Source organism: Struthio camelus, chromosome 8, assembly GCF_040807025.1.
Source record: "Struthio camelus isolate bStrCam1 chromosome 8, bStrCam1.hap1, whole genome shotgun sequence".
NCBI classification, from domain to species: Eukaryota; Metazoa; Chordata; class Aves; order Struthioniformes; family Struthionidae; genus Struthio; species Struthio camelus.
Window position 1 is genome coordinate 24,529,724 of NC_090949.1, and position 15,293 is coordinate 24,545,016.

A 15,293-nucleotide genomic window follows, 5' to 3' on the forward strand; every position below is an offset into this window, starting at 1 on the left:
ATTTACTTACATGGTATTTCAAAAATGCTTGCAGAAATACTGCATTGATAGCTTCACTGCCATGTAGCTTAACAAGACATAAAACTCCGCATTTACCTGAAAAGCTTGTCGAATACAATGAAGTTTAGCAAGAAAGTCACTGTCTCCTAGACATTCGAACATTTCAGTCCTATATAAAATAGAAGTTTTACAAACATTAAAAAGAGAAGCACAAGAAAATTCTACCGAGTCTAATTCTTACTTAGAAATAATACCTAGCACAAGTAATTTTTTCAAACGAGTTCTATGTAAAATATTTAACTTACTTTCTTTTCTTGGAAATTATCAGGTAAACATAAATCAATACCTTAACACTCGGGAATAAATTTTGCCTTCTTCTGCCAAGTGCATAGCTTCTTCGTACAGTGGACAATGGCAAAGGGAATCTAGACCATAGGTATTACGAATCTCTCGGTGCTCTGTAAGCTGAAATACAATTTTTTTTAATCTTCATTAAAGAGCTTGCTAAAATAATTTTCAAAGAGATAAAACAAATTAAGCAAAAGTTGGCCTGATATTCCAGTAAAAGATGTTTCCTTTTCTGCACCCACCCAAAAAACAAAGGTTTAGCACTCAATCAGCAAACAAAAGTTAAACACCATACAATCGAGGCGGCTATTGCTTTGTAACTTTTACAATCTGAAAGCTACAGGTTCAGATTTCAATTTTCAAAAGGTCAGTTAATAAAACAGAATCAGTTTTGGTTTTGACTGGTTACATCTAATGTTATAAACTTATAAAAAAAATCTGAATGCTGTTAAAAAAAAAAAAAGATACAAAGTACAGAAAGACTGTATCACGCAAATCTTTAGGAAATAATGGCATCCTCTCACCCTTCTTGCTGTTTTCCTGATAAACGTGCCTACTAATTACCAAAGCATGTTGTACGAAGCATGAGCATCCAGCATTTTACTAGGGGCTTTCCAAAATGTGTTAATTTTCTGCAGTTTTAATTCTGTCTACGTGGTTATCATATAAATTAAAATAAACTCGTAGACAGTTTTAGAGCAAAGAAAAAAACAAAAACAGGTAAGTCAAAGCACATAAATAATACAGAGAACTCCTGTATATAGAATATTATATTTTATCCACACAACAATGGCTACTTACTATTGCCACTAAAAACATTACATCATTTTATTAATGTTCCAAAAAAAAAAAATCAGAGGAACGCATACTTCTGTTTAGTAAGTGACTAGAATATGAATTCCAACAATTTTTTTTAATTCATTTTTTTGTAGATGTCCTTGGTGGTGGAAACAAACCGGTGCTTCCAGGTTATAAAAACAGAGCCTAGAAATGTCTTAAAAAGAAAGAGAGAGAGATCTCACCATAATTGGAATCTCTCTACATAACAGTTATGCTATATTTTAGAAAGATTTAAAATCAGATTTAAGTATAACTTACATATTACATTTTTTTTATTAAAATCATTACATGAAAATCTTGTTTTTAGCAATTGTTGCTAATTACAGCAACAATAGTTTGGCCAAGTAGGTTTCCTGCTAAAGGAAAAAATGTAAGCATGTGACAATACCTGTTTTATTTCATGTAAGCATTTAAAAACACGAATGAGTTACAAATTTTTCAGATTCATGAAGCTGGTCTTCTAACGTGTGTAACATACTGTTAAAAGGTATGTATTTGTTGGAATGTAAACTGATATTCTGAATGACTGATACCAGGATCCTGTTACTGTAAGGAAACACATCATATAATTCTTTTCATAAAATTCTCAGGTTCCATTTTAAATTGATTTGTTTGGAATTTTGTTCTACCCTGTATAGAAATGCTTTCTTGAACTGAGATTCAAGTGATGATGCGATAACTATGGAACAAGTGAAGAAATAAAAACTTTAAGGTCAATAAAATGTTGTATCTAAATGAGTCATGTATGCTGTTAGAATTCAGCTAGCTTGAAAACAATTCTATTCTAAAAGTACATGTTTATTTATCAGTTGTTTTGTTTGGAAGGACAGAGTAGAGCTGACTTCCCAAAATAAGATTTACAGCTATTAACACTAAAGATTTCCTTAAAAATTTAACAATATGATCCATAGCATCAAAATATATTTTGGATTTTTTAATTCAAAGTGCTAGTCTGAAAATGTATATTCTTACTAAGTATAGGAAACTGCATACATTCATTTGAAAATATACATGAAAATATGTAGGAAGAAATAATTTAACCAGTGGGAAGAAACAGGAATACATTGATTTCTTACTTTTTCTGACACATATTTATATATGTGTGTATGTTTGTAGGTTTGTGCATGTGTGCGTGCGTAAAAAATATGGTAACAGATAGAACAGGTAAAACAAGTATAAAAATCTTTACTCCAGAATTTGTTTTTCCACGTTATAATTATGAAAATGTTACCTGTGGGGAAAGATAAAAACACATTTTCCAAAATAAAGAACATAACACAAAATACTATACTAATTTTTTTCCTATGTGATCCAGCTATTACTGAAGGCATTTAAAAACCCAGTTACTTTATTTCATTTGCAAAGCATGAGAAAGGAACAGGTTGTAAACATATATGCCCTTTGTAAACAGCTCTCCCTTTCTTGGGGGTTATCATTTCTGTGGTAAAAGGGATTACATTAGTTTTCTCCAGTGAACTTGAGGCAAACCACCTTCTTCAGATATTTGGGCAAAATGATTTTGAATCCTACAGTTAGATGCAGATAACCTCCTCCTGCTGCCAGCCAGCCTGAAATACTGTCTTCAGCAGAGGAAGATGTCTGATCATAGCCTTTGGGGTTACAGATTAACATAGAACCCGATACCTGGGAATTGATGAGGATGAGGTCCTTGATGATCTTTATTTTTCACTTCCTCTCATGCTAACAGATGAAATAAAATAGCTGTGTTATTGCTGTATGTGTATTATTGAACTCAAATAAAGAAAGTAGTTAAATCAACCAGCTAAGTAGGAGAGAACGGTATAACCATCCTGCCCCGGGATGGTCTTGATCATAGACTGAAGTTAGTTCCAAACAATAACATTTGAAAAAGGGGTGCCACTAGGATTAGACAACTGCCCTAAAAAAAAAAAAATCCTCTAAAACTACTTCTCTTAACATATAAAGAAGGGGGAAGAAGATAGATGTGTGGGTTGGGGGTGGGGGGAGAACAACCCTCTAACTTTAACTAGAAAACATGATTTCCAGAAAAGCTCTGAAGCTGCATCTTAATGCTTGTGGAGTCATAACAGATTTTCTTGTAATGCTTTCTTATTATATTTTAAATGGCTGTGCAAACACTCAGTAATGTTCATTATTTCCGAGAAGAAATAAGGCAAAAGATTGCCAATATAAATTTCTTAGTTCAGAAGCAAACTAAAGATGCTCTCAGCACATATCTACATTTCTAACATAGCAGAGATCAGATATTAGAACGGGCAAATCGTACAGAAAGTTTAAAAACATACAGAGCATACAATATTTTCTAGATAAGAATGTCTCAAGCTGGCATCAAAAGAAATCTCTTTCCTTCCAGAACAGTCTCCAAGAACTTGTCACTTCTGAGGTAAAAGGTGGAGAGAAGTGTTAATTTTAAACGAGATGGTTCACTATAACTACTTTATATGCATACATTGCATTCAAATAGCTAGGTTTTACCCTACTGAGTACCCCTATGCACTGCCTAACCGTTTCCCCAACAGCAGTGATGGAGTTATCAGAAGTAGTCAGAAAGCCACGGCATCCCCCATCCTGTTGTCACAAATATATTTGGCTCTTGAAAGTTCCTGGGATCTTTCTTGTGTTTCTGTAGTCAACACTCCTTTGCACAGCCAGTGCCATTTTGAAACTCTTAACTCTTTCATTAAGGATGAAAAAGTGCTCCATGCACAGCTACTGAAAGTGCTGGTAGCTGAGTAACACAGAGCCTTGTGAAGATGGAGCTGACATACCAACCTCTAAATGGCTGTTTCCTCACTGCTACCAGTGGCTACATGAAGAGGAAAATGGGAACGAGGACAAAGAAGAGATGAACAATTTTAAACTGCTGCTTTAGAAAGTATTTAATCTTGTGATGCTTAACTTCCACCAGTTCTAGACTCAAGAAACAGCAGGTGTTGGCAACCACTGTGCAGGATATTTATGATGACCTTAGCGGATACATTACTTCATTATGTTGAAACAATACATAGATCTTCAAAACTTGCCATAGCTTGCCATCTCTATGCACTGTGTGACCATCAGCTTTTGAAGACTGCAACAGTGGATTATTCTTGGTCAGATGCTAATCAATTTTCTACAGGCAGTTCAGCTTTAAGGTCATGCCTGCTATTAAAGAGGTGCCAAAACCATAATTGTTAAATGTGTCAAACTTCTGAAACTTTTAGTAGTTTTTAAGCCTCGGCTTCCCTAGCTGCTCTGGTCTAATGAACAGACTCAGTACTTCTATTTGTCACCCCCAAGTTATTTCTTAATAAATAGAAGGAATTCTCAGTTACAGAATCACAGAATCGTTTAGGTTGGAAGGGACCTCTGGAGATCATCCAGTCCAACCTCCCTGTTCAAGCAGGGTCACCTAGAGCATATTGCCCAGGATCACATCCAGACGGGTTTGGAATATCTCCAGGGAAGGAGACTCCACCACCTCTCTGGGCAACCTGTTCCAATGCTCTGTCACCCTCACAGTGAAGAAGTTTTTGCTCAGGTTCAGATGGAACTTCCTGTGGTTCAGTTTCTGCCCATTGCCTCTTGTCCTGTCGCTGGGCACCACGGAGAAGAGGCTGGCCTCATCCTCTTGACACTCCCCCTTCAGATACTTGTACACATTTATGAGATACCCTCTCAGTCTTCTCTTCTCCAGGCTGAACAGGCCCAGCTCTTGCAATCTTTCTTCATAGGAGAGATGCTCCAGCCCTCTAATCATCTTGGTAGCCCTCCGCTGGACTCTCTCCAGGAGTGCCCTGTCTCTCTTGTACTGGGGAGCCCAGAACTGGACACAGGACTCCAGGGGAGGCCTCACCAGGGCTGAGGAGAGGGGCAGGATCACCTCCCTCGACCTGCTGGCAACACTCTGCCTAATGCACCCCAGGATCCCATTGGCCTTCTTGGCCACAAGGGCACACTGCTGGCTCATGCTTCACTTGTTGTCCACCAGCACTCCCAGGTCCTTCTCTGCAGAGCTACTTTCCAGCAAGTCAACCCCCAGCCTGTACTGGTGCATGGGATTATTTCTCCCCAGGTGCAGGACCTTGCACTTGCCTTTGTTGAACTTCATGAGGTTCCTCTCCGCCCACCTCTCCAGCCTGTCCAGGTCCCTCGGAATGGCAGCACAGTCTTCTGGTGTGTTAGCCTCTCCCCCCAGTTTAGTCTCATCAGCAAACTTGCTGAGGGTGCACTCTGTCCCTTCCTCCAGGTCATTGATGAATATATTGAACAAGACTGGACCCAGGACTGACCCCTGGGGGACACCACTAGCCACAGGCCTCCAACTAGATTCTGTGCCACTGATCATAACCCTCTGAGCTTGGCCATCCAGCCAGTTCTCAAGCCACCTCACTGTCCACTCATCTAGCCCACACTTCCTGAGCTTACCTAGGAGGATGTGATGGGAGACAGTGTCAAAAGCCTTGCTGAAGTCCAGGTAGACAACATCCACTGCTCTCCCCTCATTTACCTAGTCATAGAAGGCTATCAGATTGGTCAAGCATGATTTCCCTTTGGTGAATCCATGCTGACTACTCCTGATCACCTTCTTGTCCTCCACATGCTTAGTGAGGACCTCCAGGAGGAGCTGTTCCATCACCTTTCCAGGGATGGAGGTGAGGCTGACAGGCCTGTAGTGTCCTGGCTCCTCCTTCTTGCCCTTTTGGAAGACTGGGGTGACATTGGCTTTCTTCCAGTCCTCAGGCTCCTCTCCTGATTGCCATGACCTTTCCAAGATGATGGAGAGTGGCCTAGCGATAACATCTGCCAGCTCCCTCAGCACTCGTGGGTGCATCCCATCGGGGCCCATGGATTTATGGATGTCTAGTCTGGACAAAAGATCTCTAACCTGATCCTCCTCCACCAAGGGAGAGTCTTCCTTTCTCCAGCCTTCCTCTCTTGTCCCCAGGGCCTGGAATTCCTGAGGACTGGCCTTAGCAGTGAAGACGGAAGCAAAGGCAGCATTCAATAACTCTGCCTTCTCTGTATCTTTTGTCACCAGGGCACCCGCCCCATTCAGCAGCGGGCCCACGTTTTCCCTAGTCTTCCTTTTGCTATTGATGTATTTGAAGAAGGCCTTCTTGTTGTCCTTGACATCCCTTGCCAGATTTAATTCCAAATGGGCCTTAGCCTTTCTTGTCGCATCCCTGCACGCTCTGACAACGTCCCTGTATTCCTCCCAAGTGGCCTGTCCCCTTTTCCACATTCTGTACACTTCCTTCTTCTGTTGGAGTTTGGCCAGCAGTTCCTTGCTCATCCATGCAGGTCTCCTGCCCGCTTTGCTGGACTTCTTCCTCAGAGGGATGCACTGATCCTGAGCCTGGAGGAAGTGACGCTTGAATATTAACCAGCTTTCTTGGACCCCTCTTCCTTCTAGGGCCCTACCCCATGAGCTTCCCCTAAGTAGGTCCCTGAAGAGGCCAAAGTTAGCTCTCCTGAAGTCCAGCGTTGCAATCCTACTCATTGCCCTGCTCCCTCCTCGCAGGATCCTGAACTCCACCATCTCATGGTCACTGCAGCCAAGGCTGCCCCCAACCTTCACCTCTTCAACTAGACCTTCTTTGTTCGTTAGTACAAGGTCTAGCATTGCACCTCTCCTCGTTGGCATCTCTACCACCTGGGTCAAGAAATTATCATCAATGTTGTTGTGTATCAAGACCTTGTTGACTATCAAGGTAGCCACCTTTATGAACACAACCCTAAAAAGCATGCAGTGCTAGAGCTTTTAGGAATTCTTGCTAATACCCTCTAATAATAAGGTCAATTTAATGGTGCAGTCAGCATTCCTTACGTTCTGAGAAACTCCAGTTATGTTCTACTATAATGGCTGGTGAATGCTTTCTCTGGATATGCATCTTTAAAAAAAATATTTTTTTTAAACACAGAAGTAGCTGCAAGATGAGTGTGAAGCATGTTTTGGGAGTTGGAGGAAGCGCCTACTAGCTAGAACACCTGAGATACCACTTTAATGACCTGAAATTATGAAGTGATGTGTTTGTCCTAGTATCTGAAAAGAAAATATATGAACTTCTGTTTTAGGAACAGCTTGCATACTTTACAAGAGGCCTGATGCATTTTCTTTGAGGAAAAAAAGTTCTGAATGTATTTTTTATCTGAAACTTTAGTCTTGGCTTATAGCGTATACTAGTGATAATCTAGTAGGCTAGAGCACTATGTTACATGGGATTTTTTTATTTTGTGATACTGGTTTAATATGCTCTGTCATTTTATTAATTTTAGGCATAAGGAAGAAAGTGAATTCACTATATTGGATGCATTAGTGGTAGTAATAATACTTGCCAGGCAGAACAGTCCTAGGCTGTGCTCTGCATGCCGCATCTGGTACTTTTGCTTTCACAGATACGGAGGTCATATGGTGCAAAAATGAGTTCAGTGCTAATATATGGGATTTCTTACAAAAGGTTATGTAAATTTCTTAGGAATTAAAAACAGTACAGTATGGGCTGCCAGCATACAGGAACATACCATTTATTAGATAAAGCTCCTTGCAATCCACTCCTCATTGTCCTAGAAATGAGGATATTTAACATAGTATGCAAACAGTATATACAGCTGAGGTTTCAGCTAGAAGATAAGTATCAACTCCAGATTTATTTTTTTTTAAAGCTTTTAAAACACCAACCATTTCATCACTCATTGACCCATGTTTTGCTATTCATAGCTAAAGAGCTATGGGTGCCCTCGGAAGGAATCAAAGGAGCCCATTTCCTGTTGACAGCTCTTCACTGCCACATGGAAAAGTGCCAAAGCAGTAAGTTTTATGGCAAAATATTCCCCCCCAAAAATCTTTTTAACTAGGGCTGCTAAGAACGAGACTAATGCAAATACTGCGAGGCTAACTACTAAGATGGAGAAAACAAATGAAGAGAAAAACCCAAACAAATGAAAGATGGAGTCTGAAGGATTTGTTAGGACACAGGAATGGCAGGTGTTTCTCAAAGCAAGACAGAGCTTTGCTGTTGCGTAGGACACTACAGATATTGACTGGGAGGTGGAAATCTTCTGATGGAGGTATGAATAGACAAATTCTATTACTGGCTATCATGCTTCATCAGATACCGTGAAAGCTTCTGAATTAGCCCAAACTAATAGGCAGTGGTTAGTGGCACTTCAGGTACAGGTTCTTTAAAGAAATGTTGTTGTTCATGATAGCAAAGACTTTGGAGATAAATTCTTTCCTCCCTTTCCTCATGCATTTTAGAACTGCAAAATAAGAGACCTCCATACCTCATTAAAATTGTTAATAACAAGGGAGCTCTTGACCATTTGTTATCTGTGGCATGCTAGACTGCAGTACTATATTTTGGAGGTAAAATAATAATTCCTATCAAATTGGACAGATTAAATAAACATGGGGGAATAACCAGGATGGGAACGATGAGGCCTGGGAAGATCAGATTACTGATTATGTTCACACTTCTGAAGACAGTCAGAGCAGAGGAAGGCACGTCCCTGTTTTTTGTGCTGAAACAGGAGAGAAACACTTATTTATAAATGCTATGCAAAGGAGCATACATTACTGTTATTCCCCCTTACATTCCCCCTTACATTCCCTATTTCAGGAAAGGAATAAAACATCTATTTGGAAATCAGGAAAAAGGCAACCCTACCTTCCAGTGACAGAGCTCTTCCTGAGCACCTTCTGGATCTAAAATTCTATTTCAGACACTTTCAAAGTTTTTATTCCATTTACAAAAAGTTTTAGGCATACTGGAAACTGGCATTCTTTTCCTGTTAACAAAGCCTACTTATTCCGACACTGTTTTAACAGATTTGCACTGAGAAAGAGAAAACCTTAGTAAAGGCCTTACTGATATACTGGTGTGTGGGTGTGGGTGTCTATATTTATATATAAAGGAATGTATATATGTAATATATACAAAATTATTCATAAGACTACATTTCTTAAGCTTTGAACTGAATTCATGTTTTGATAAAGAAAGCAAATTTTGTTTGATAATAGAATTACAGTTCTTGTTCTATCAGCATGTGAAAACAGAGCAGGAGAGGTGCACGTATACTGACAATGGAAAGATAGCAATGAAACTGACTGTTAGAGAGAGCAGGAAAGAGATTCAATTGGAGAAAATAGAATAGAAGCCAAAAAAGAGGCGGCAGAGACCTTTATTTGGCACACTCACTGTTGTACTCTTGCCAAAGGTGGTGGCTATTTTGATCACACCGTAGGTGAGATAGCAAAAACATGAAAAGGATACTAACCCAAGCTGATGGCAGACTGTCTCAAATGGGGAAGAAAATACAATTATCTATCACTGTAGGCAGTATCAACAACTTTTAATTAAGACAAATAGGCTTACCATCCCTTCTGCAGTGCTTCTGAGAGACGACATGCATTTAGGAATGGAAGCCTGGCTGGGTGTGGGGATGGGAACTGTCTGTCTAAATCATCTTTATGGGAATTTAGTCACCTGTGTATTGTAGGTGTCCAGACTGGCACAATTCTGTATGAGGAATCAGGTGCATGACCCTCAGCATCCTCTTGAATATCAGCAACAGCCATGATGAAGTGCTGACATATCCTACTGCTATCCTGTTGAGCTCAAAAAGGTGTGTGATACAGACTCTGCCAGCTGTCCCACTTTTGTACATTTCCTTTCTTGAAAGCCGTTCCCCTATGCTGTGTTTTAATAGGATACAACATAACATTCAGGTCGTCTCCTAAGGCATCACCTTACAGATTTCCACAAAACATCTATGTCTTGTTTCTGGATTCCTTGCATCTTTGCTTCTATCTCTCCTGAGGGCAGTGAACTAAACTTGACTGTGTATCAGCACTGAAACATGGAAACAACTTCTAGTCTCTAAAACTAGAGCCACAAAAAACACAGTCAAAACACAATCTTGCTGCTTGGCACAGGATGCAATGTAGAAGGAAGATGAATAACTGCCAATATAGCTTGAAGCATGGTGTGACCACAAAAATGCTACTATTTTGTAATTTCTCAGAAGGTGAAATTACCGACGATTCCAGTAGGGCAAACATACACAGCAGTATATGCGTGTGTGTGTGTGTGTGTGTGTGTGTGTGTGTGTGTGTGTGTGTGAAATGTCATATTAAAAAAATAAAAGCTTTGACAAACATTTCTATCAGCACATACAGTTTAGGACAGCTACTAAAATTGTAACTGCAGTCAGGGAGCATAAGATAAAAGACTGCTCCCTGGCTGAGACAAATCCAAAGCTGGAAAACCCTTGCTCCCCTTAACCTGAAACATTCCACTTCTTTGCAAGTGCAAGAATAACAACAAGGAAGAAGTAGATAAATGAAAAGCTATGTGTTATTATCATGTCTAGAATACAAAGTCTGATGCATCGATTCTAATCTAGTTACTTCTAAATGATCACTGTTATCAATCAAGAACTGAAATACACCGAGAAGCAGTAATTATTCCCTGTCACTGCCATAGTTATTTGCAGTGCTGATTTAAAGCTTTTTCCCCCCAGACCATGGGCAAAATTTTACATGAAGGTGACGCTATATTCAAAAAAGATAATAAGCAGCACTGATTCACAGCCTAGTTTGAGCTACAGCGTGCAGTGTTGCCCCAATACGTTGCTATCTTAGAGCTAACTGGCCCTGTAGTTAAGCTCAAGTTGGATCCAGAAGTTGGATGGTGTTCAAACTTCAAGATGTTTGTTGCTCTCAGTCTTCTCAGGACTCCTCCTAGCAGCTGACAGGCAATCTATTAGGATTCTACTATTAAACCTGAGAGGTAGTCACAGCTTGTTCTATTGGTAAGAGTTAGAACAGCTCAAAAGGAAGAGAGTGTCTCCCTATCTTTTTTTCTGGGAGAAGAGTTGACAGAAGCGGCCTTCAGGTATTGAAACGCAGAGAATGTTTTCAGGATATGGAAAGACAAGGTCTAAAGGTGTTGCCAGTTTTGACTCAAACTTTTCTTTAGCAAACACTGAGACAATTTATGGCTTCAGAATAGGATGATTATTCCCCAAAGGTGTGACATTCTGTTTTAAGCCAGGCAACATAAGTTGCATAAATACTGGTAAAGCTCAAGCAAAAAAGGTACAAAGGGCGCAAAGTATAACAGTTTATAGATCCTCTCAAGAGCAGAAGGAGTTGAAGCAAGCTTGAACTGTGGTTATGTTCGAATCACATGAAAGAGCAAACAGTCTCTACATACTGCATCTTTGTTAGAAACGGACGCTAAGCATACCATCACAACTTGATGTAAAATACTAGATCAAGGTAATTGTGTCATAGGAAAACAAACCCTACAAGAGACAATCAAAAGATAATTGCAAAGTGTGTATATGTGATTCTCTCCATTTTTAGAGCTGAGTTTAGTAGCTCAGTTGTAGTGCAACACATGACAGTAATAGCTAACACAGACTGTACCCTTTGAAACCAATTGCCTTTCCTGTAATTTGGAGAAGAATACTATTCGAGATCAGTTCAGCTCCTGAGAGACTATAAAATGATACTCCTCATTCCAGTAAGTGTTTGGCTGTATATAAAATTATTCTGAATATTCCATGGGAGCCATAGCAGGTTAGAGCTTATAGCAATGCCCTGTTACCCAAAGATTCTTTCTTTATCTATCCCCTTCACGGTCATGTTCAAGAAGATGAGGAATAGGTAGATGAAGTTTATTACAGCCTGAATGGAACTTACTGAAATAGGTAGTTGTGACTTTCAAACAATTTCCTCTCCAACACCCCCCCCCGCCCCCCCCCCCCCCCCCCCCCCAAAAAAAACCCCAACAACCAACCACCCAAACCCAACTCCAAAAAACTAGAACCTTCTTCATACATCCTTATATTACGGTAAGAGAACAGAGAGGCGGGGGGGGAAAAAAGGAGAACAGAAAAATGTAATTTGTGGTGAAAGAAACCTGCACAGCCTCAAGTAGTTTTGCTTCTTCATTCATGAAATTCTGGAGATATTTTTCATAAGCAGCTTATTTTCAAGATGAGTTGAGGAACATGCTGCTGGTGGACAGGAAAAAGGCAATAAGCAAACCGTCTGATTCCAATTTCATTACTTGAACTACTAGGAAGCTGATTACAGCTATGCAAGGAAAGCCTTTTTCGTATGATAAATAAGCTTTACTTACAAAAATAAGCAAGGAACTAGTATTCATCTGTTCACACAGAACCTAGAATCTTTAAAGAAGCAATCTTTAAGAGTCTTACCTCAGCTGTGGAAACAAAGGAGTCCGTTGATGCAATGCTCAATGCATCTCGAAGGCAGAAATCATCTGTATTATCCTTTACAGTAATGTCTGTATTTTTATCTTTAAAATAATAAGAAAAATAAACTGATACATTGGATTTTTTGATAGCCTAATACCTTAAGAATGTCTTTTTTTTTTTTTAAAACAGGTTTGTTCTAATCTTGATGTAACAAGATGGTATTTTCCACATAAAACTGATGAAAACGTGCATGAAACTATCAAATAATTGTATTTTTCAATTTAATTTAATGCAGTACTTTTGTTGGAAGGCACAACACTGTACTGCTATGACAGTAAATTTTCTTCAGGTCTGCCTACATATATAACGGTGACTACATTTTTCTTTCTCTTTATTGTGGACTTGCAAATATCTTCTGTACTATTAGAGATTTTAAATGAACAGAAAGAAGGGAAAAAAATTCCCAGGGACTGACTTTTCTTTGATAGACCCCTGAAGATAGAGATATTTGAAGATATTCTCTTGCTATATTCATCCAAATACAAAGCAGAGTATTCAGCTCTGCAGTGTCATGTAACAAAGGCTCAATGTTTTAGTAGCCAAGAATTATTTTAAATTTAAAAAAAATGAAAAAATTTTTGAGCTTCTCTTGAAAACACAGGTACCTACTATTAGTTCCTCAGGCTCTTTGCTGAAACTCAACATTGTACTTTTAAATTTTCATTGCTATTTCTTAAAGTATAATTTTAATTTCAATAAATTATTTCTTTTTCTTGAAAAGAAACTCTAAAACCAACAGAATTCAACACTACCCTTACTGTACTATTTATAAGGAAAAGAATCTTTGAAATACTTGTTATACAGAAATAATCAAGATATCTTTTGTAATTCTGACATGTAATTTATTTACTGTTTGTACTTCAATCAGCTTTGACATTAACTTGAATTTTATTTTATTTTCTGTTTCTCATGCCTTCTTCACTTGCTGGCTTTCCAGCAGTGCAAGAGTTCTTATTCCTCGTTATATCCTCTTTTCCATTGAAGTAACACACCCAGAAGCATTTCCTATGGTACTGGAATTCTGAAAGCCTTTAAAACAACTGATAGTCTATGCTCAAAATCATCTGCAATACAATTTCCCTCAGTTTTTCTTTATGTTATTTTCAGATTTCAACTGCTGCACATATTGCTAACATATATAGTTTTGTTTTCACCATGCAGAAACACTTTCACAGAAGGATTACATTCATAAGTCAGTAAGTCAGACTTTGGCTTGATGTGCCCCATACTACATTCTCAGTGGAGCAAAGGCTTTTACTTTGGGTTACTTTACCTTCAGACATTACACATGTGTTGCTACAAGTCTCTGTTTTATTTCCAACAGTCAGCAGCAACCAGCTACCCAATGTCATCTAGACCTGTTGCTATGGCAATACTTTATAAAAAACACTATTACATAGCAAAGCAGCTGCATGCCAATATACTGGAATGGTTTACTCATCAATTGAACTGCTACAATCCACATAACTTAACTATTATTTCAGTGGCTGTTATGGTTTTACTAGTTATGGACTTGGAATGACAGTTTAAAAATTAGGAATAACAATAAATATCTGTCTCTGAATATATTCACTGAGGGAAAAATTAGTAAAAGTTTGGACAGAGATTTTGCTAGATACTGTTACATCGCATTGTTGAGTTAGGCTGAATCCAGCTTTTAATCACAACTTCACCAATGTTCCTCTCAAAGTCCCTGAGCTCTTCAGATACTTTTCAGTAGTTTATTCTCTCTTCACACCTCAAAACGAAGAGGAAAAGTATCGCAGCATACAAGTTGTTTGAGAAACAGTCATATCCTATACTAGAACCTGAAGAGCTGAAACAGAAAACCAAACTGTCTGTAAAGCACGTGCTTGAGCTCTGGTCAGAGCAGACTAGTAACATGATGTTTCCTTCTTATTTCTAGCTCATAATTTGCCTTAATACCTCTACAATACTACATTAAATGCTTTTCTAATATGACTTTTTCAACACAAGCAGTTGCTGAAACTGTAGTAATATTGGTAAAGGTAGGGAAGCAAAGGGATGCATAGCCTGGTCTCAGATTTTTTCCACTGAAATTCTCATTTGGGTAAATCCATAATAAATTTGCAATTAAAACAAAAGTTTCTACCTCGCACAGTTAGAGAAACCCTCTAGCACATGGCTCAAATGCAATTCAAAGCAATATTGTTTTCGTGATCCTTCTAGGTCTGTAGGCAACCTAGAACACTTGCTTTATAAGAAAGAACACAAATTACAAACTGTTACAACAATAACACAAGGGCCACGCTGTTAATGATCTGACTGATAGTTTTAGTCAAGATGTTAAGATAACGGATCAACTCTCACCTACACAGAGTGCAGCTGCCAAGTAGTCTCAATATAGTGACTTATTTACAACCCAAATATATCTCCTCCACCCTCATAGGGAAGTAGCTTTTCTCTTAAATACCTAAATTTTGGGTTAGCTACTTAAATGAAATGTTTACTTTTTGGATACATTTTTGTCGTGATCTGACAAATCATCTGAGCAATTCAAAAGTGACTTCTATGATTCAGAATACCTAAAGAAACTGCAGCCGAACTTGGCAATGTTCTTGGGCCAATGGAAAAAAGATACAGACATCAAGTTCTATATTCAACTTATATTTTTCCAGTGCAGACACTGAACTTTTCACAAAACCAACAAACAGCAACTTTAAGTGCTAGCTACTTTGAAAGTATTTATGGTATAACTTTGCATCCCCCCCCCCTTTTTTTTTTTTTTAAACCCTCATTGCACCTTTAGACTTATATTAATCATCTGGCACCGAAACGGGCAGTAGCAGTTTTCCTACCAATTATCAAGA

The 15,293-nt window shown here is 38.7% G+C and overlaps 1 protein-coding gene across 4 annotated transcripts in view; it reads right to left on the minus strand.

Moving 5' to 3' along the window:
- Positions 1 to 15,293, minus strand: part of MIGA1 (mitoguardin 1) — a 47,718-nt gene that overhangs the window by 5,076 nt on the left and 27,349 nt on the right. For all 4 annotated transcript variants that reach the window (XM_068952774.1, XM_068952773.1, XM_068952772.1 and 1 more), the window contains exons 8-10: positions 12,403 to 12,503; positions 347 to 465; positions 97 to 169 (exon numbers count right to left, since the gene is read on the minus strand). In XM_068952774.1, the coding sequence (XP_068808875.1) occupies positions 97 to 169; positions 347 to 465; positions 12,403 to 12,503 (293 nt within the window). The remainder of the gene's footprint in view (positions 1 to 96; positions 170 to 346; positions 466 to 12,402; positions 12,504 to 15,293) is intronic.